Below are 19710 nucleotides of genomic sequence, written 5' to 3' on the forward strand. Positions count from 1 at the left end.
TGGAGCTTGGTCATGACCTCTGTTCTCTCTAAAATATTAGTTTATGAGTGGCATGAGGTTCCATAGGGGTGTGGGACCATCTTCCGATTTCCTGGAGGGATATCCAGTGACAGGAAGCTGATTCTTCAAAACACACACACATACACACACTGGAAGTCACTTCTGTAATTTTTAATAATTCTCTGTTCAACACAAATCGGTGCTTCTTCTTTCTAGTTTAAATCAGTACTAGTCAAACAGTCCTAAAATGCACTTACTACTTCTGTAAAATTTGAGGGAACATATGTAAACAATTAAAATCTCACCAATTATCCCAAACTTCATTTCTGCTCATTCTATGCCCTCTAGTGGAGAAAGTCGACATTACAACAAGTGCCACTAAAAATCAATCATTTTTACAAAACATTTAGTATTAAATCTGTTTGTTGAGTTTGCTTCTGATTTACATTTACTATTATTAACTCCAGAGAAAAAGCTTTGAAATCATTCCGTATTATAAAATAATTTTCATGTGAATTTAATTTTTTTGTTAGTTTTTTCTCTGTACCCCCACTTGCTCCTGTTGTTCTTATCTTATGTTTGTATCTATTATTTAAATATTTATTTACTTACATGTATTTCGCTTATATTAATTATTTGTTTATGTTATACACACATTTATTTATGTATCTGCGGTCTTCGAAGAGTTTCGTTGCAAAACGAGATAACTCCGTTTTTTTTTCAGAAATGTCGTTTTTTGGTTGTGCATAATTAATATCAATTCAACTGCAGTTGGTTTGTTTTGATTTAAATCTCCATAACTTAATTATAATAAATACAGCTAAGTAGCACCATAAAACAAAATAAGAACATGATAACATAGTAATAAACATGTTTTGCAACGAAACTCTCCAAGTATAGGTAATACAACATGACAATAAAACATTAAGTTAAAAGCAAATAAAAATAAAAAACAAGATAAAGACAATTTTGTAATTTATTTATTTATTTATTTATTTTATTGACGAAAATTATGAAGTATTTAAACACACGCCGTCGCTAGAGGGCAGCAATTCCCAATTTCCGCGAAGGCGGATTTTAAAACCACAACTCCCACAATGCAACGCATTCGCCGGTGTCACGTGACTCCGCCCCGGTTAAAATTCAGCCTCAGCGCGAGCCGACCGTTCTCTATATCGACCATGGCTCCTGTTTCGGACCCGAGCTCCTTCTCTTCTCTGTCTAAGTGCGCTACCAAGCACTTAAATCTCACCTATCACGTTGATTTTGACAGGCACGTGCTGAAAGGAAAGGTCGCCCTGACAGTGGAGGTTCTGGAGGATAAATTCACTTCTCTGGTACAGTTTTGATGTAAATTATTAAATCTGTCATTGTGCACGCTCCTCTTCTGCACTTCAGGTCAGATACAGATACCTTCATGTATAAGATTTAGTTGTCAGATGATCAGATTCATGCTTTGATTTGGATTAAATTGAAAATAAGAGAGTTACACAGTAACTAGCAGTTTAACAGCAGGGTTGTGTTACATTGACCTGAACTTGATACAGTAGCAGATCACTGGTTTATATATATGTGTGTGTGTCATTTACACCTTGTTGTTTATAAATTGATACATTAGTATATTCACACTGACATTGATTGACATGTTTAATAGTTAATGTCTCTGCTGATAGATAAACCATCAGATAAATGGGATGTATGGGTTATAATGGGAATTGTATTGGTTTTAATGGAAGCTATACTGACCTGTATGGGTCTCTACTGATAATACATTGGGTTCTACTGGTTATCTTACAGTCAAACCCCATTAAACCTAATGGACTAAGACTCAAAACACACTACATACAGATATTTTGTTATGATTTCGATGGTAACGTGCTGTTGGTTCAAAAAAGTGTTTGTATTGAAAACCATTATAATTTTATATTCTATTTCAGCATTTATTATGGCTTATTAATGATGACACGTATTAGTCATGGACTGTGTACCTGTTTACATCATCTGAACTTTGATATCAGGAGTCGATAGATGACATTAATGGACTTCACCTGTGTACAGGTGTACTGAAACTAGTCAGCTTAGATAACTAAAAGGTGTACCTGCCAGTTCCAGTTTTCTTTATAGGTTTGGCTTTTTTGTGGTGCGCTGTGCAAAACAGACACAGCAGAAATATGTTAATAATTTGACTGTCATCGCATTGGATTTTATTTTGAGAGCTCCCGCCCTTTCAAGTTGTATTATGTACTGTCAAATGAAGGCTATTACAGTTTTTCTCAGTCGCTTTGGTACGTTTCTCGAATCATCCTCAACATTTGCAAAACAATAAGTGCATTTCTCAAAACAATTCGTACAAATAGAAAAACACCGTGGATAACCTGCAAAAGTTTGTTGTGTCATTGTGTACGGATAAGACAGTCAAATTGTTTAGTCATGTTGTCAATACAACAGTTTACTCTGGAGGGATGTTCTGATGTAAACTATGCCTTAAGTTTTTATGATAATTATTGTATTGTAAATTATACACCTAACTGTAAGTTATGTGGGAGTTTGATTGCAAGTGACTACATTTACGCTTTTACTGTTTGTGCTGTAATTTGTTGACAGACCATCTTATTGCAAATACATAAAATGAAAAGACAGCACTGCATAGCACAAAGAAAAAAAAAGTAGAAATGTGAACATAGGACAATCTCCTTCCTTACATGCATAGCTTTGGGCTGCCAGTTACCTCACTAAATACAGTAATGTGTAACTTCTGTATTTTTCAAATAGCTGTGCAATAGTATACAGTGCTGTCTTGAGCATTTTTTTGCATTGGAAACATTTATAAAGTAAACTGTCATAATGAAAACATGGTTAAGCCATTTGACTATCTTGTTCATAAACAATGCTGTCAGGACTTTTCATTTTGATGAAACTGACACTTACATTGACATAAATACTTGCTTTTGATGAATGACCCATCCATTTTGAGCAAGTGACACACTTTTGCAGATTATCAACTAGGTTTTGCAGTCTGTACTAATTGTTTTGAGAACTGCATTAACTGTTGTGCAAATGTAAATAGTGATTTGAGAAGTGCACCAAAGTGACTGAGAAAAACTGTAGTAAAAAACGTCTAATGAAAATGTATGGAAACATGTTTGACCATACCTTGTATTTTGACAACTTGTTCAACCATTTGCATGTAAAGACTTATACTATAAACTAATGCCTAAATGTTGTGGGGGGTGAGACTACATAATCATTTGCATGATGTACCAAAGCATTTGCAACTTCTTCAAAGAAATAAGAAAACAGCTTTTTTGATGTGCACAAGTGACACGATGTGAAGATTAAACAAGCAGTTTTGAGACTTTCAATTCTGATCTGAGAAATGTACCAAAGCGACTGAGAAAAACTTTAATGTGAAAGTGTAGTTTAAAAACTAGGGCTGGGAAAAGATGAACTGCGATTAATCACATACAAAATAAAAGTTATTTTTTTGCGTAATATATGTGTATGTGTACTGTGTGTAATTATTGTGTATATTTAACCACACACACACATACTATATTCATGTCAGATTTGTTTTATTTATATATCTATTTTTTCAATTTATATATAATATAGAATGTATAAAAATATAAATAAATAATATATATATATATACACATGTAAATGTTTCTTAAATACATGAATGTGTGTGTATTTATATCTACATAATAATTACACACAGCACACACACATATATTATGCCAAAAATCACTTTTATTTTCTATGCGATTAATCTTTTCCCAGCCCTAAAAACATTTTCTGTTTATTTATTGTATAAGTAAGTATGTAAAAGTTTACATTTGTTTGTTTAGTAAATGTTTTCCTTAAACTGATTTTCATATGAGGTACAACACAGTAAGCTATAAGTGCTGTAAGTTAAGCAGAAAGATGGAATGGATATCAATAGCAGAAGTGGGTTATTCACATGTTTGTTCACTTTTTTTTTTGTAGACGCTTGACTCAAAGGACCTGAAGATCTTTAAGGTTTCTGCAAATGGCCAGGCAGCAACTTTTGCTTTGGGGGCTCAGCATAAATTTAAGGGTTCTCCTCTAGAGATCACCCTGCCATTCGAGCTGTCACGGTACTGACAAAACTTTATTTATTGTGTGAATGACACTAAACTGTTAGTTCAGAAATAAATGTACTGACATGAATGCTCATTAAACACACTAGCAAATCATTTTATAAACGATGAATCAGAAATTTCTGATGATTATATTTATTCGCAAAACATGTGTGTATTTGAGAGAAAGACGGTGTTAAAAAGAGAGAAACGTTTAAGTGAGTATGTTAAATACCCTTAACCTTATAACAAAACCGCAACTTATTTAACCCTCAAATGGTCCTTGAGGTCTATATGACCCCAAACGACATGTCATTGGTTAAAAATAAAGGTTCCTTGCATCTCAGAGATATAAAACTTTGTGACTTTTTCTAAATAATCTATCTTTACATACACAAAAAATTGTGCTTGATTCGGTTGTTCAAAAGGTATGTAAATTTTGTTTTTATGAATCTGTCACTTGGTGTCAATATGACCCCAATTGAAAGTGAATGGGAAATGCAAAAAAAATTAATATTTTTGAATTTGTCAAAAAAGAAATATCAATAAATCCAGCTTAAATCTGCATTTTGTAAAAACAGACATTTCAAAATGCATCAAAAACTATAAAAAATTGACTATTTGAAATAATATTTATTTTTAATGTCCTTTCTAATGTTTATATAAACATAAAATCACAAAATGTATCACTAAAGTAGTGATTTGAGCAGTTGTCCATATCCAGTAAAATGAATGGGTCATTTTATTTTATTTTATTTTCTAAAAACCGATGACTGAATTTACACCTAACACCTAGATCAATATCTAAATACAATTTCAATCAAATTTAGATAATTTAGATAATTTATGTGAAGTTTCATAAAAATGTGATATTTTTCATGCAAGCCTATAGTGTAGTTGAGGAATTTAGTGGTAAACGGGTACAAAAGTACTTAAAATCTCTCAAAACACAGCTTTTTTGTATAGATGAGAAGTAAACAAACAAAAAAAGATATATTATTTGTATTTTTCTTACAATTATGCTTTCAATTTTGGGGTCATATAGACCCCAAGGGCCAGAAGTGTAAACAGAAAACAAGGAGCGTTTAAGGGTTAAAGCAATTTAATAATTAAAAATGGATTCTGCCAACAAAGCTGTATTTCTGAATGCCCTGAGGCCAGGATTAAGCGGATTTGAAGCACAAATATAAATGCAGGGTGTTCTTTATTTTTTTGAGGATGTGTTGTAATTGTCTTGTTTTTTGTAGTGGGCAGCATGTGATTATCGAGATTGACTTCGAGACGTCTCCTAGTGCCACAGCTCTGCAATGGCTGACCCCCGAACAGACTGCTGGGAAAAAACATCCCTATCTGTTCAGCCAGTGCCAGGCTATCTCCTCCCCATCTCATGCAGCAAGATGATGTGCAGTTTCTTTAAAACACTTATCAACAATTAACCACAGCATTATTTTTTTAGTTTGTTGGTTTACTCAGGAAAGATATGTCTAGACTGTTTTATTTCACAACTTATGGTTGATCATAACACCACTTCTGCGAAATCTTTCCCACATTGAGTGTGTAAAGTGTGCTGATAATAATCAGTTTGCTGTTTTACCGTAAAAGGAGAAAATATAAGATGTTTTTTTATGCTCTTGCATGCAGGCTATTCATTGCAGGACTATGGTGCCCTGCCAAGACACTCCTTCTGTTAAGCACACTTACTATGCACAGGTAAAAGAACAAACTACTAAATACTAAAAAATGTGGACACAAATGAAAACCAAAAGCAAATAAATGTAAAAAAAAAATGCTAATTAAAATGCTGAAACTGAAACGTTTTTGACAACCTAATGGAGACCAGCGAACCAAAAGAGAAAGATGGAACGGCATGATAAAAATGTAAAAATGCATAAATTTGCGTGTGTGTTAGGTGTCTGTACCCAAAGAGCTGGTGGCCTTGATGAGCGCATTGCATGATGGGCAGGAAGCAGATCCAAATGACAGCAGCCGAATCATTTATCGTTTTAGACAGCCTGTAAGTTTCTCTCTCCCTTAACAAAAGACACTTTATCATTTCATTAAATAACTGTTTGACACATTTGTTTTAATAGGTTCCCATGCCCTCTTATCTCATTGCCATTGTAGTTGGCGCATTGGAAAGCAGGTAGGTTTTTTCCTCCGCGGTATTTCTTTTTTATCTCGGCTAATTTTCAGGTTTTCTTCACATACTGTCCGTCTGGCATTGCTGTTTATCTCAATGATATTTGCTTTGCGGTTTGATTTTGTCTATCTTGGCTCAAATGCGTTCATTTTTAAAGTCAGGTTTACTCTTTTCCCACCACACTCTTAGAACGAATGTGTTAAAAACAATACATTAGTGTTGATTCTGGGACAACACACTACAATTGTTTGCGGATGCGTAACTTGGTTCGTATCCTGCCGACTACGCCAAACCTGTTCATATTGGGGGTGCCGAATTGGTTTTTGACAAGTTTTGCATCCACAAACAACTTTTGCATATGTGACATTTTTCAGTTGCTGGTTTTGGATGTGTTGATTAATCTGAATTCAGATTTGCAATTCAGAGATTGAAATGTAACATGGCAGTTATAGATCATGGAGGCTCACAGTTGTTTAAAGAGGTAGCAAACCAAACCCATTTGAAAGATTTTGATTTAACATCAGTCATCAATATATTAAATGATGACTGATACAACTGTTATTATTGAAACAACACATTTTGTGTTACTTTTAACACAAAATTACATGTAATAAAATAAAAACGAAAATACCAAACTCCTTTTGGTATTTAAATAATGTAGGCTTGTTTCCCGCTATTTGCATACAGTATAAACAGCAATTAAAATATTCGATATAAAATGTTTCCGGTTGCAACTTTTTATTTAAACGTTTGTTTTTATATAATTCACTTCATTCGCGATTAAAAAAAGGAAACACGGCACACACGTCACTTGACGGCTCCGTCTTCAGCTCCTCCCTCGGCTGCAAGCAAGCGGCAAACCTTGCCGATCGGTCAAGTCAGAGTACACAAATAATAATAATAAAATGTATAGCTTTAATGCATCGTAAGATGCTTCAGATAAATGCGTAAATGTAAAGTGAAAGCTACATTTCAACTGCCCTCGCCACAAATAGTTGTTTGTCAGTTTTTAAACAAGTTGGCAGGAGCACAAAATTCTGTGGCCAAAACTCAGTGGCGGGTCGTGACTTCTTTTCCGAGGAGGCACGGATGTGAAACTCGTCAAAAAATCGTTTTGTGTGTGTGTGTTGAGCGTTAGTGTCTGCTACATACGCTAATCTTAATCTTACGTGTAATCTGTGTTTAGTGTTAAATTAGTTTCTTGCGAGATGTGAGAGTCTCACTTATCACGAACCCTTTCGATGCTTATGCAGCAGACACCTTTTTTTGACATGACACATGATGCATAGGTTCCCATGACGCATCAAACACATTTTTTGTTTTTTTTGCCAACTGCTGAAACCACCAATACTTGCATTGTAATTTCTCATGCATCTTCTTGTTTTTAGTATTGCTCTACATTTACATTTCAGTAAATGTGAATGTCGTTCTTATTTTTAGGGATATTGGACCCCGCTCCAAAGTTTGGTCTGAGAAGGAGTTTGTTGACCTGGCAGCATTTGAGTTCTCAGAGGTGAGATGGTGATACTGATGCTGTGATGTGCTAGATATGTGTAGAGATGTGTTATCCACTATTGGTTAACCACCCAGATGAATGAGGATAATCCCTGTGTGTCTTTTATCAGACTGAGATCATGCTGAAGACGGCTGAGAGCCTTGCAGGGCCGTACGTTTGGGGACGTTATGATGTCCTGGTTCTGCCTCCATCTTTTCCTTACGGTGGCATGGAGAACCCCTGCCTTACGTTTGTCACCCCAACTGTACTGGTTAGTGTAATCGCTTCTGTTTATACATCAGTGGCACCATAGGCATCTGGTATTAACATCTGTCTGGGTGATCCGGTTGCAAACTGACATTGCAAAATGATGGGTGTTGATGGGCTCTCAAAATTTTTGTGATTTAGAAGCCAAGTGAGCATTGTACTTTTTAAAAGTTAATCCCAATGTTTGTTTTTAATAACTTTAACAGCTTAATCGCTTTATTAGCGTGCTGTAAACCACTGCTTTATGAATTTAGATATCACCTCTAAATCTAATCTCAGTGGTCACAGGAGACTCATTTGTGACATAAATATGAGTTATAAACAAAAACTAGTTTTGAACGTCATATAGATCAGTTCAATTCAGTTTGTAAAATGTCTTTGAACAGTTAATATCCTAGTCCAAAACTAAAATAATTTTGACAAACTATACGTTATTGGAAAGCTCTAGGTGTCTAGTTTTCAAATTTCATTGCCGTTTTGCGAAAAGTATAACAAAGTGAGAGTAATTTCTAAAATGTCACAGGCACATGTGTGGACCCAATATGTTTTTATATATTTATAACATCTCCAGTTTCACAGACAAGGCTTAAAGGATTGTTACACTTTCTTAAAAAAAAATCCTGAGAAGAAATTTCAGGTTTTTTCTCCATATAGTGGACTTTTTTTTCTTCATTTTAGTGGACTTGGCCGTTCTTTCGACGTGATCACGTAGTATGTAAGGTCGTGCTGGCACATCACACGGCTAGTGCAGGACGAGAATTTGTGGTTTAAAAGTACATATTTTTATTTTTGAATAAAATGAAATCGTTTTGCTAGATAAGACCCTTATGCCTCGTTTGGGATCGTTCAGAGTCTTTTGAAGCTGCATTAAAACTGCAATTCTAAACCAGATTGAAACTTTTGGGGTTCAATAAAGTTGAAATTGAGAAATTGAGAAAAATCCTGGAATGTTTTTCTTAAAAAAAAAACTTATTTTTTCTCGCCTGAACAAAGAAAGACATCAACATTTTGGATGACGTGGGTTAGTAAATTATCTGGATTTTTTTTTTAAGAAAGTGGAGTAATCATTTAAGGGTAGTCCTGGACTAAAACTTAAGTTTGAGCTGTTTCAACTAAAAATAACTTGCACTGACAGATCTTAAAATATAGCAATGCCAATGATTTGTCTTAAGATACACACCAGTAAGGTCTTTTTCTAAAGCATGTTTATAAAAGAGTTAAATTAAGACGTTTAAGCATAAGTCATAGTTCTGGCTTCAGCTAAGCCTTGTCTGCAAAACCAGGCCTTAATATCCCATTTTAAACATTAAATAATATTGACAAATTATATATCGATGGAAAGCTCTAACAATGTAGTTTTCATATTTCTTAACCATCTTGAGTAAGTAATAGGACAGTGAGAGCAATTTTCTAAAATGTCAGGGGCCCTCTGATGGGCACACTGGGTATTACATGTTTATAACACTACTATACTATTATAATTCTTCACAAACATATATATATATATACAGGGGTTAAATTGGGATTTGTTATGTGGGGGGCTCTACGGGGAGGGGTACTTCAAGGGGTAACATGTTTAATACTGATGATAGCAAAGCCACTGGTGTGTTTCAATGACATTCTGGACCTCTGATAGGATTTGTGCCAGAGGTTGACCCCAAATATTTTATAAAGAGCGTCTGAATTTTTAATGATGCAAATCTATGAGTTTGACACCCTATATCCATTTGTTGCACATGTCATTATGCACAACTGATCAAACTTTAAAGGAAGTTAAAAGAATCAACCTCCTTGAATAATTCTAGGCATAAGATAGTCTTTTTAGCCTCAAATAAAAAGAAAAGGTACAACACACAGTACTGTATCATCAAAATGTCTTATAAATTAGCCATAGAGATTCCCTATGCTGGTCAGCAGCTAAAACAATCATATAGTTAGGTTTGATTTGTGTAATCAAAATACATTATTTTATTAAACTATAATAGTTATATCCAGTGTCATCCTTAACATAATGTAATTAGATGAGTGACATACATACTTTAATCCTTTACACGTTTCTAGTCTTATGAAGTTTTCTCGACGTGGGCACCATTCTTACCTCTCTCTCTCTCTGTCTCTCTTTCTCTCTCTCTCTCTCTCTCTCTCTCTCTCTGTTTCTCTCTCTCTCTCTCTCGTCAAATGATCCTGTGTGAGAGCGCGTTCTTGAAGTTCTGAGTTTTTTCGCTTAAGTTGCATAACTTGCGCGAAGACGCATTTAAAGGGAAAAGCGCGTGTTTTCGCGGCAATTGCGGCGCCCAATTCGCGTCATTGTCATCGCCCCATGCGAGGACGCGCCTGGTTTGCATTGACTTTGTATGTAATCTGCTCGCGCAAATCGTTGAACTTGCGTTGGTGAGTATGCCCCATAATGAATGAAAACGCATTATTCCCTTCGCGTCAGTGCACACGCACCAGCGCAGCGAGTACACACGCACAAGCGCAGCGGGTACACTGGCAAGAGCAGAGCGCGACCTTCAGCCTATGTGCCGGGGCTTAGCTCCGGACGGCCCCGGCCCAATTTAAACCCTGTTATATATATATTATTGGAAAGCTCGAAGAATTTAGTTTTTATATTTTACGCCTTTTTGCAGTGATAATAATGCAGTTATAATAAATAGTAGGCAGCAAACCACGGACCCCTAATGCAACCACAAAGTGTCACAAAAACCTTTTTTTTGTAATTTTTTATTTTGATCAGTCCTAGCTTTACGTTTATAGCATTTTGGGCATGAAACATTTTTATTTTTATTGTTTTTAAATGAACAATAAATAAAAAATAAACTAAATATACTTTTATTGCATTATATTTATTTATTAAAAATAAATCGCTAAACTATTTTTTATTTAAAAAAAATCTGTCTTCTTTAAAAACCATGCTTAGGCTTCTAGATCAAAGAATGCCAGAGCTAAATAAATTTGAAGGAGCACTTTAAAAACTGAAAAAATAGGGGGGGGGGGGGGTCATATGATAGATGACGGGTATCAATTTAAACCAGACATGCCTTATATCTTACGTGAAAAAGAAGATCATGCTTAGACCAGTGTTAATACCTGATGTAACTGGTGCTGATCTTATTAATAGCCATTATTGTTGAATAATACTGATGAAATATACATACTGTGTTTGTTTTGTTTTTTTAATCTGTGATGGTGATACTCCTGTGGTCTTTCAGGCTGGAGATCGGTCCCTTGCTGGCGTAAGTCACCTGACTGCATTTACAAGAAAATATCATTTCTAATCATTTTTAAATATTAAAACTCTATCAAATTTCTATTATTTGCTTTTGTGTTTCTTTTCTTATTTTGCAGGTCATCGCTCATGAGATTTCTCATAGCTGGACAGGGAACCTGGTGACCAATAGGACCTGGGAGCATTTCTGGTGGGTTCACACACTGGGCTTCCTCTAAATACACACATTTCAATGCACAACATATAAAGGTGGTTGAATATTATTGTGTTGTTTAGGGTTTATACATGGTGTGGGTGGAATGTGGAGGAAGTTTTTTGTTGTGCATCAAACTTCATTATTTCAAAAGAACAGTTTTCAAAGTTAAATCTCTCTCTTTCTCTCTTCTTGCAGGTTGAATGAGGGTCACACAGTGTATTTAGAGCGAATGATTGCCAGGTCTATGGAGAGTGAACAGATCAGGCAGTTTAAAGGCATTGGAGGATGGAAGGAGCTGCAGGAGGCTGTGACACCCAGTGTTTCCCACAGGATTTTGAGAGACTGTGGTGGTGATGACATCACACGCCAATTAGCATATATGTGACGTCATCGTGTCGTGTTTGCGTTTGATCTAGTGTTGGCACCTGAAATATGTTTCACTTTTACTCTTTGATCTGTATCTGTATTTGATCTGTATTATATATCATATTATATTTTAAGCCGAATTAAGCTGTTTTAAATAGTGAAATAAAAATGTAAACGTGAATCATGAAAATTCTATTTGTGGGGGCCAGTGTTGATTCTGTGGTGGGCCACCACAAATAAATCAATGTATGGGAAGCACTGGACACCATTATCTAAATATCCACACATCCAAATAGACTCAAATTTATATGGTGTAGTTTATACAGTTTAAACCTCTACACTGCTAACAAAATTGTCAAAATATGTACCTCAGCTGTCACCGGGGCAGTACCCTTTTAAAAGTACTACCTAATATGTACTATTAAGTACAGTTATGTATACATTTAGTACCAATACCTTTGAGATAATAGTTTGCTGCTTCGAGGTACTAATAAGCTCCATTTTGGTACCAGTATGGGGTACTAATGTGAACTCTTTAGGTGCAAAGCTATACTTTATGAAAAGGTACTGCCGCAGTGACACCTAAGGTACATATTTGGACATTTTTTTCTGACAGTGTACCAACAGGCTGTCGTTAATCACGTAAAAACTAATCGAAAAGATATCAGTTACAAATTTTTTGTGCATTAACAAGCCAAATGTATTTATACAACGTTTTTTTAATGTTGCATTGTTTCAAAGCAGATAAACGTGAAAGAAGAGAAAAAAGAAATATTAAATTTTATTGTCTTTATAAATAGATTGTAATCTAATAAAATTGTATATACTATGTGCACTTTAACAAAACTAAAACGTTGTTGATATGAAATAGTATTGCCAATGCTAACTAATAGGTAACTAAATCAAGCTGAAGTAAGTTTAGTGTGGTGGTGTGTTTTGTAGGTGAAACAATTTGGAGCAAACAATGTCCTTACAAATCTGGTTCCAAATCTGCATGAGGTGGACACGGATGAGGCCTTCTCCTCCGTGCCTTATGAGAAAGGATTTGCTTTGCTTTATCATCTGGAGGAACTACTGGGAGGTCCAGGTACACACACACACACACACACACACACATACACACACACACACACACACATAACTCATTTACACCATTCATTTACATGTGTGATATGTGTAAAATATATCATTATGAACTATGGATAATTGTTAACCTAAGGGATCAGTTTATATCTACAAAAATGAATGATTTGAAAGAAAAACCCAGCAGTCTGTTTCTTTTTCTTGCCCAAACTTGTAGAAGTCTTCATGGGCTTTGTGAAGTCCTACATTCAGCTTTTCGCCTATGGCAGCGTAACCACAGAGGAATGGAAAGACTATCTGTTCACTTATTTCAAAGACAAGGTAAGAAATAATAAAAAATCCTATCACAATTTGAAAATAATTTGTTGAACAGTTTTTTTTAGAAATATTAATAATAATAATTCTGAACACAGAAGAGCTCCGATTACTGTATAACTGACCTCTCTTCCTCTTCTCCGTTAGGTGGACGTCCTGAATAAAGTGGACTGGAATGGATGGATGCACACACCAGGAATTCCCCCAGTTAAACCACAGTGATAACTTAAATTCATTTTGTGTTTCTGTGTGTCCCTAAAGCATTTCACTTTTGTTTGGAGACTAATTTGAACCCAGAACTGAGCCATAAAGCTTTTCATACTTGTAAAATTGCCTGGGATTTTGTTGGGGTTAGGGTGTAGAGTACAGTAGGGCTGTGCAATTAATCATTTTTAATTTTCAAATATTTTATTCAAACAATTACAAAAAGTTAATCGAGGTCAAACAATTATTGTGTGATTAAAATATAAATTGCATGCTGCTGTACCGATGTGTTTGTGTAAGGCACTTTGAAGGCATCACTGCTTTAACACATGCAGCCTATTGCAACACTTAATTAAAAGGTTATATAAATGCATGTTTTCAAAGTCACAGAGTTATCATGTTAAATAATCATGATTATGATTGTGCCCATAATCGAGCAGCCCAATAAGTGCTAGAGGGATGACGTGTTTTTGTAGGCAAAACCCGGAAGTGAGTTAACATTTGAGCACTTCCGGTTCCATCTTCCCAATTACCTTTTATAATTACCTGTTATTGGACCTTTGTTGTACAATTTTCTTTAAAGGTGCAGTGTGTAGATTTTAGCGGCATCTAGCAGCGAGATTGTGAATTGCAACCATCAGCTCAGTCAACCGTTCCCCTAAATGCAAAGAGAAGCTACGGTAGCTGCCACAGGACAAACATGTGTTGTTTAAGACTAGTGCTGTGATGGATCGCAGTTGATCCGTATGGATCACGACCTGCAGCTCGGCTCGCATGCGATTCGCGGATTAATATGCAAATTTAAATAGGGAAAGTGTATCATTTGCACGTGTTTCTAAGGCAAATGATAACATTCAAGTGATTTAGAACAATTTAACCGCAAAAAACGCTTAAGTGAGCAGATTTCTGTACGCACATACGGTTAAATGTGTCCGGTCCAGCTCCAGTCAGACGTAATTCCCTTCAAAGATCAGAACTCTTGATGTGTAAACTATAGAGTTGCGCTACTGTGTCTCATACTGTAGTCCATTAACATACATTTGCTGAATATAGCAATGAAAAACAACGTAACATTTTTATGTGAAGCGACTGTTTAAGCTGCATCTTTTTCCTGAAGCGCCATTTGGAATTCGCCCTCCGCCTGTGTGTGTGTGTGTGTGCATGCGTTTAAGAGCTCTCAGTAGTGCATATACGGAGAGACGCGTTTCAAAAAGTAAGCCAACATAAATCTTTCTTTTCTTGATAGGGCACATACACACAAAATGATCTCCACCGTATTATTTTTCTAATAAAAACATTTGTTTAAGTCTAAAGTGTGTGTATAGATTAGAAGCAGAAACCAGTTTGTGCTTCTCTTAAAGAGACATTAACCTCAATTAACCTATTAAGTCTGTGTCATTAATGTTAATCAAACAACCCAAGACAAAGAGAAAATCACTTCTGTAGCTCTAAAAATAAATAATAATATTTAATTAGTACAATAAAGACAGTGTTATTATTCATTTAATTCGATTTCTGTACCTAATGATAATTTTAGACCTAACTTAATTTGCATCTTTGTTTTTTTTTTAATAAATGTAATTTCTTTATTTGTTATTAGATTTTTAGACCCCTTTTTTTACTGATCCGAAAAATTATCCGATCCGTAATGTGATCCGAACCGTGAGTTTTGTGATCTGTCACAGCCCTATTTAAGACAAAATACAGTAGTGCCAAAACGCAGTTTTTTAATTCAGGGCTAGCGTAAAAACATGGCGGCACAAAATGGTGACTTCCATTTAAGGGGACCCGCGGTGTATGTAGATTAAAATGTCTCATTCTTTTTTCTGAGTTTTCTGATATATTGTAGTGTCATTCAGATTAAACAAATAAAAAATCTTTTATGTATGTATTTATTTATTTACATTTCATGATTTAATTGCAAGTAATAATTAATTAATTAGTTAATTATTTTTCATCAACTTAGATACCCAATACAATTCTCTCCCCAGTTTGGGAAACCCTGTAGTAGATTATGGTATAGTACTGTACAATCCATTTCAGTATAGTACAGTCTATTTCAACACAGAACAGTATAGTATAAAAACAATATAACACATTTAAATGCCCCTATTTAAAATGTAAACGTGTGTGATCTGTATCCCTTTCTTCGTTGACAGGTATGACACCACTATGGCCGATGCCTGCACTTCTCTGTGTGAGAGATGGGTGAAGGTGAGATTTAGTCGCACACAAGAGCCTCTTATAATCCGATTTTCTCTTGACTGTCAGACCATCATTTTTCTTTTTTTGTGAATTTGTCGTAAGGCGAAAGAAGAAGACCTTGCGAGCTTTACTGAGGCAGATGTGAAGAAACTAAACTCTTATCAGCTCATTGAGTTCGTGGCTTTGCTACTGCAAGAGGTACTTAATGACATTTACCAAAATTAATTCTTCTCATTCAGAAGCATTTTTCTAAAAAATGTTTTTATAATATAAAACTATTAAGCTTAAACAGTGATATTTATCTACATGTCTATTTAAATATATTAGAAAATATGTGAGATCGGCAGTGGGTGAATTGGGCAGTTTAATCTAATTCACTGAAATGCATCAAATTTACTGATTCTATTTTAGATGTTGCTTAATTTTATATTTGTGAATATATTTGGCTATTTGATATATAGTCCACTCATTCTTTATATGAAGTAAGCTGTTGTTTTCTTTTTTTAGGAGCCCCTGCCTCTGACCCATGTGAAGAGAATGCAGGACGTCTACCAGCTCAACAGTGTGAAAAATGCAGAGGTCCGCGTCAGGTAAACAGCATCAGTAACCATAATTTCTAGTTCATTTATCTTCAAAAGTGTCACCAGTGTTAAATGAACAGTTACTGATGGCAAATATCACTGCCTGTTATTTGTAATATGTGTTTCATGCAGATGGTTGCGTGTGTGCGTCAAAGCGAAATGGGAGGAAGCCGTTCCCCTTGCACTGAAGATGGCCACTGACCAGGGCAGGATGAAGTTCACCCGTCCCCTCTTTAAGTAAACAAATTATTTTGTTCTAAAAATTCACGATTCAAGACAAAAACAACTACTTCATGAAAATAAACACAAGCCCTACTCAGATAGTAATTGTTTTTGATGGGTTTGTAAGGTATTTTCAACACTTACAGGGGCTAGCCAGTGATGTTAGTGCTGTTCTTTGACCACCCGCGTAATAATTCCCAGCGAATGTTTGGCTCATAATAAACCAGTCTAACGTACAATCTTCACCAGGCATAGTTTTGACATGACATGGTGCCACCCAGCATACCCAGTTGATAAGTCACCGCTCGCCACCAGTTCACTAGTTCGTCTGCACCTTAAAGAATTAGTCCATTTTCTTAAAAAAAATCCAGATACTTTACTCACCACCATGTCATCCAAAATGTTGATGTATTTCTTTGCCCAGTCCAGCAGAAATTATGTTTTTTTTTTTTTGGGGAGAACATTCCAGGGTTTTTCTCATTTTGATGGACGCCAACACGTAACAGTTTTATTGCAGTTTAAAATTGCAGTTTCAAAGGACTCTAAATGGTCTCAAACGAGGCATAAGGGTCTTATCTAGCGAAACGATTGTCATTTTTGACTAGAAAAATAAAAAATATGCACTTTTAAACCACAACTTCTCGTCTTCCTCCGGCTCTCTTACGCACCAGCGCGACCTCACGTAATTGTGAAATGACGTGGAAAGGTCACGTGTTACGTAAGGAATAATTGACGACGGGCCATTGAAAATAATGCACACCAAGTTGGTAATTCGCGGAGTGCTGTTACACCGCAGGTGTGCATTATTTTCAAATAATTCAAAGGAGCAGAGTAAATTATTCCTCTTATACCACGGTTACCACAAACATTGCTCTGGTGCTTATTTTTAAGACATTTGACAAGTTAGGTGTGCGGTTTACAGAAAAATAATCAACACCCATAGAACATTTCTCAGCCAATCAGAATGCAGCATTCAACAGACCCGTGGTATAAATATATAAAACACACATTTGTGGATCATTTTAAACAATAAACTGACACAAAGACATTAATTAGTATCATTCCACATACGACAACATCGGACCGGTCCTCTTTCTCCACACTTGTAAACACTGGCGTGTAGTTTCGATACATCATCCGTGACCTCTTGACGTGATGACGTATTAGGTGAGGTCACGCTGGCACGTCACACAACCGAAGATAGACGAGAAGTTGTGGTTTAAAACTGCATATTTTTTATTTTTCTTTCCAAAAATGACAATCGTTTTGCTAGATAAGACCCTTATGCCTCATTTGAGATCATTTAGAGTCCTTTGAAACTGCAATTTTAAACTGTTAAGTGTTGGGGTCCATTAAAGTTCATTAAAATGAGAAAAATTCTGGAATATTTTCCTCAAAAAAAAAAACATAATTTCTGCTCGACTGAACAAAGAAAGACATTAACATTTTGGATGACATGGTGGTGAGTAAATATCTGGATTTTTTTAAAGAAAATGGACTAATCCTTTAACTCTTTCCCCGGTAGCATTTTTTATGATTTTCTCATAGAAGTTTTATGCCTTCCAGAAAATGTTCTTCTTTTAATATATAAACATACAATGAAGGAACAGACCCTCTGCTTAAAAAAAAACACTTTGTCCTATTTTTATTTGTTCTCTTTTTATCACCTCTCAAATATGAGTAGGTTTTTTCAAAAATAACATATTTTGAGCAAAAAGCTGAGATAATCAAAATAATGATCAAAACACACACTGCGTTTTAACTGTTTTTGGATCAGTGAATGCTTTCAAGGCATCACGAGAATGAATTGAAAACGGTACTTATGGATCGCTCTTGTTGTATTTTAAAGTCATAATCCAATTGGTCTGCACACTACTGCGCAAGTTTGAAAAACAGTTTCACGGCCAGTAAAACATTTTTATGGCTGGAAAATTAAAAAAATTGGCAAAAGTCACCGGTTTGAAATGAATCTTTAATAGCTACTGCCATACTCTCTGCAGACCCTGCTTTGTTTTTTTAGGGTCATGTTGTTGTGTTTTGTGCTTTTTTGATTTTCAAGAGTCACGCATACCTATCAAAGTCCCTGCTAACCTCATTTTCTCTCTCCGTCTGATAGGGAAGTATACAATTTCTCCAAGTACAGCGAGGAGGCAGTGAAGGTTTTTAAAGAGCACCGTGGAGCGCTGCACCCTGTCACTGCAATGCTGGTGGCCAAGGATCTGAAAGTGGATGGAAGTTAGGACCCTGGAGCTTCTCACAAGCGCGCTGCTCTTTGCATTATTCTTAACTCGAACCCTCAGCAAATTAGTTCATGTGAAGAACGATTTTATTTTGCTTGGCCAAAGTGCTCAACTGTTTTCACAGTATCTTGATGGATGTTTCTCTCAGGGCTTATAAAGCAAGCACCCTTTCAGTATCATGCAGTATATGTCACTCTCATATAGTTCAGTGTTAATAAAAATCTCTATAGACATCAACCTTTTATACAATCTCAATCTCAAATGAAGGTTTCTGTAATAAACTCCATCGTCTGTACCCCATGAGTTTGTCTTCTTTATGTTTAGCAATAACAACACATTAAAACAGCCTAGTCACATTAAACTCATGTTGTGTAAGAAGCACAGGAGTCATGTGAAGCTTTATCCTTTCAGCCGGGATGTTTTCTGTATCACTGAGACAGCAGCACTTAAGATTTGCTTTAGTTTTGTCTAAAATAAAGTACATTCAATCTGCTGGCTCTGTATTTCTATAAAACCCCAACATTTAAAACACAAATGCAGGAATTTGGGGAATTGTCTCGTACGGGCTTAACCTTTTTTCTACATAAAGACATGAGTCCCCAAAATAAAGTATTGCAGGTCTAACAGGTCAGGTCTTATATATTTCACAGATAAAATAAAATATAAAATTACCAGGAGAAGTGTTTGTGGCATGGATGATCCAGTGGCTCAGTGGTATAAGCATGTGAGCTGGATCATGCTTACATCCTCCAGCCTATATGTGCAGGTCAGCCACCCTAGGTTTGAACCATGGACCACCTGGTCCAGTGTCAGTGCTCTTACCTCTAAGCCACTGTGTCCTGCACGTTTGTGCTCTTTCTCTTAGTAATTTTATATTTTTCTACAAATCTAGAAATAAAACGCATAAGAGCACTTAAAGAGAGAGAATCAGGGCCCGTATGAATAAAGCCGCTCAGAGAAAAATTTTAGTCTTAAGTGTGTCAAAATTCTAAGAATGACGTCGTTTTACTCTTATTCCTAGACTTAAGAATAAGCTTGATTTATAAAGCATCCAAAGTGTTAAGACT

The 19710-nt window shown here is 35.6% G+C and overlaps 1 protein-coding gene across 1 annotated transcript; it reads left to right on the plus strand.

Annotated features, from left to right (window-relative positions):
- Positions 1 to 1136: 1136 nt before the first annotated feature.
- Positions 1137 to 18938, plus strand: lta4h (leukotriene A4 hydrolase). The gene is made up of 19 exons (XM_055191088.2): positions 1137 to 1337; positions 3988 to 4118; positions 5348 to 5468; positions 5742 to 5810; positions 6010 to 6114; positions 6191 to 6243; positions 7681 to 7753; positions 7866 to 8006; positions 11215 to 11238; positions 11351 to 11421; positions 11623 to 11734; positions 12736 to 12880; positions 13094 to 13197; positions 13339 to 13409; positions 15555 to 15609; positions 15703 to 15798; positions 16108 to 16190; positions 16314 to 16418; positions 18520 to 18938. The coding sequence occupies exons 1-19, from the start codon at positions 1182 to 1184 to the stop codon at positions 18641 to 18643; spliced, it is 1839 nt and encodes a 612-aa protein (XP_055047063.2). The 5' UTR covers positions 1137 to 1181; the 3' UTR covers positions 18644 to 18938.
- The last annotated feature ends 772 nt before the right edge of the window (positions 18939 to 19710 follow it).

The sequence above is a fragment of the Misgurnus anguillicaudatus genome, chromosome 1, assembly GCF_027580225.2.
Source record: "Misgurnus anguillicaudatus chromosome 1, ASM2758022v2, whole genome shotgun sequence".
Classification (NCBI taxonomy): Eukaryota; Metazoa; Chordata; class Actinopteri; order Cypriniformes; family Cobitidae; genus Misgurnus; species Misgurnus anguillicaudatus.

What these genes read in the sequence shown, in the direction of transcription:
- lta4h (XM_055191088.2), top strand. Translation starts at nt 1,182, where the DNA reads ATGGCTCCTGTTTCGGACCCGAGCTCCTTCTCTTCTCTGTCTAAGTGC. An exon ending in ATTCCCCCAGTTAAACCACA is followed by an intron (nt 13,410 to 15,554) that starts GTGATAACTTAA and finishes CTTCGTTGACAG; the next exon opens with GTATGACACCACTATGGCCG. An exon ending in TGGCTTTGCTACTGCAAGAG is followed by an intron (nt 15,799 to 16,107) that starts GTACTTAATGAC and finishes TTCTTTTTTTAG; the next exon opens with GAGCCCCTGCCTCTGACCCA.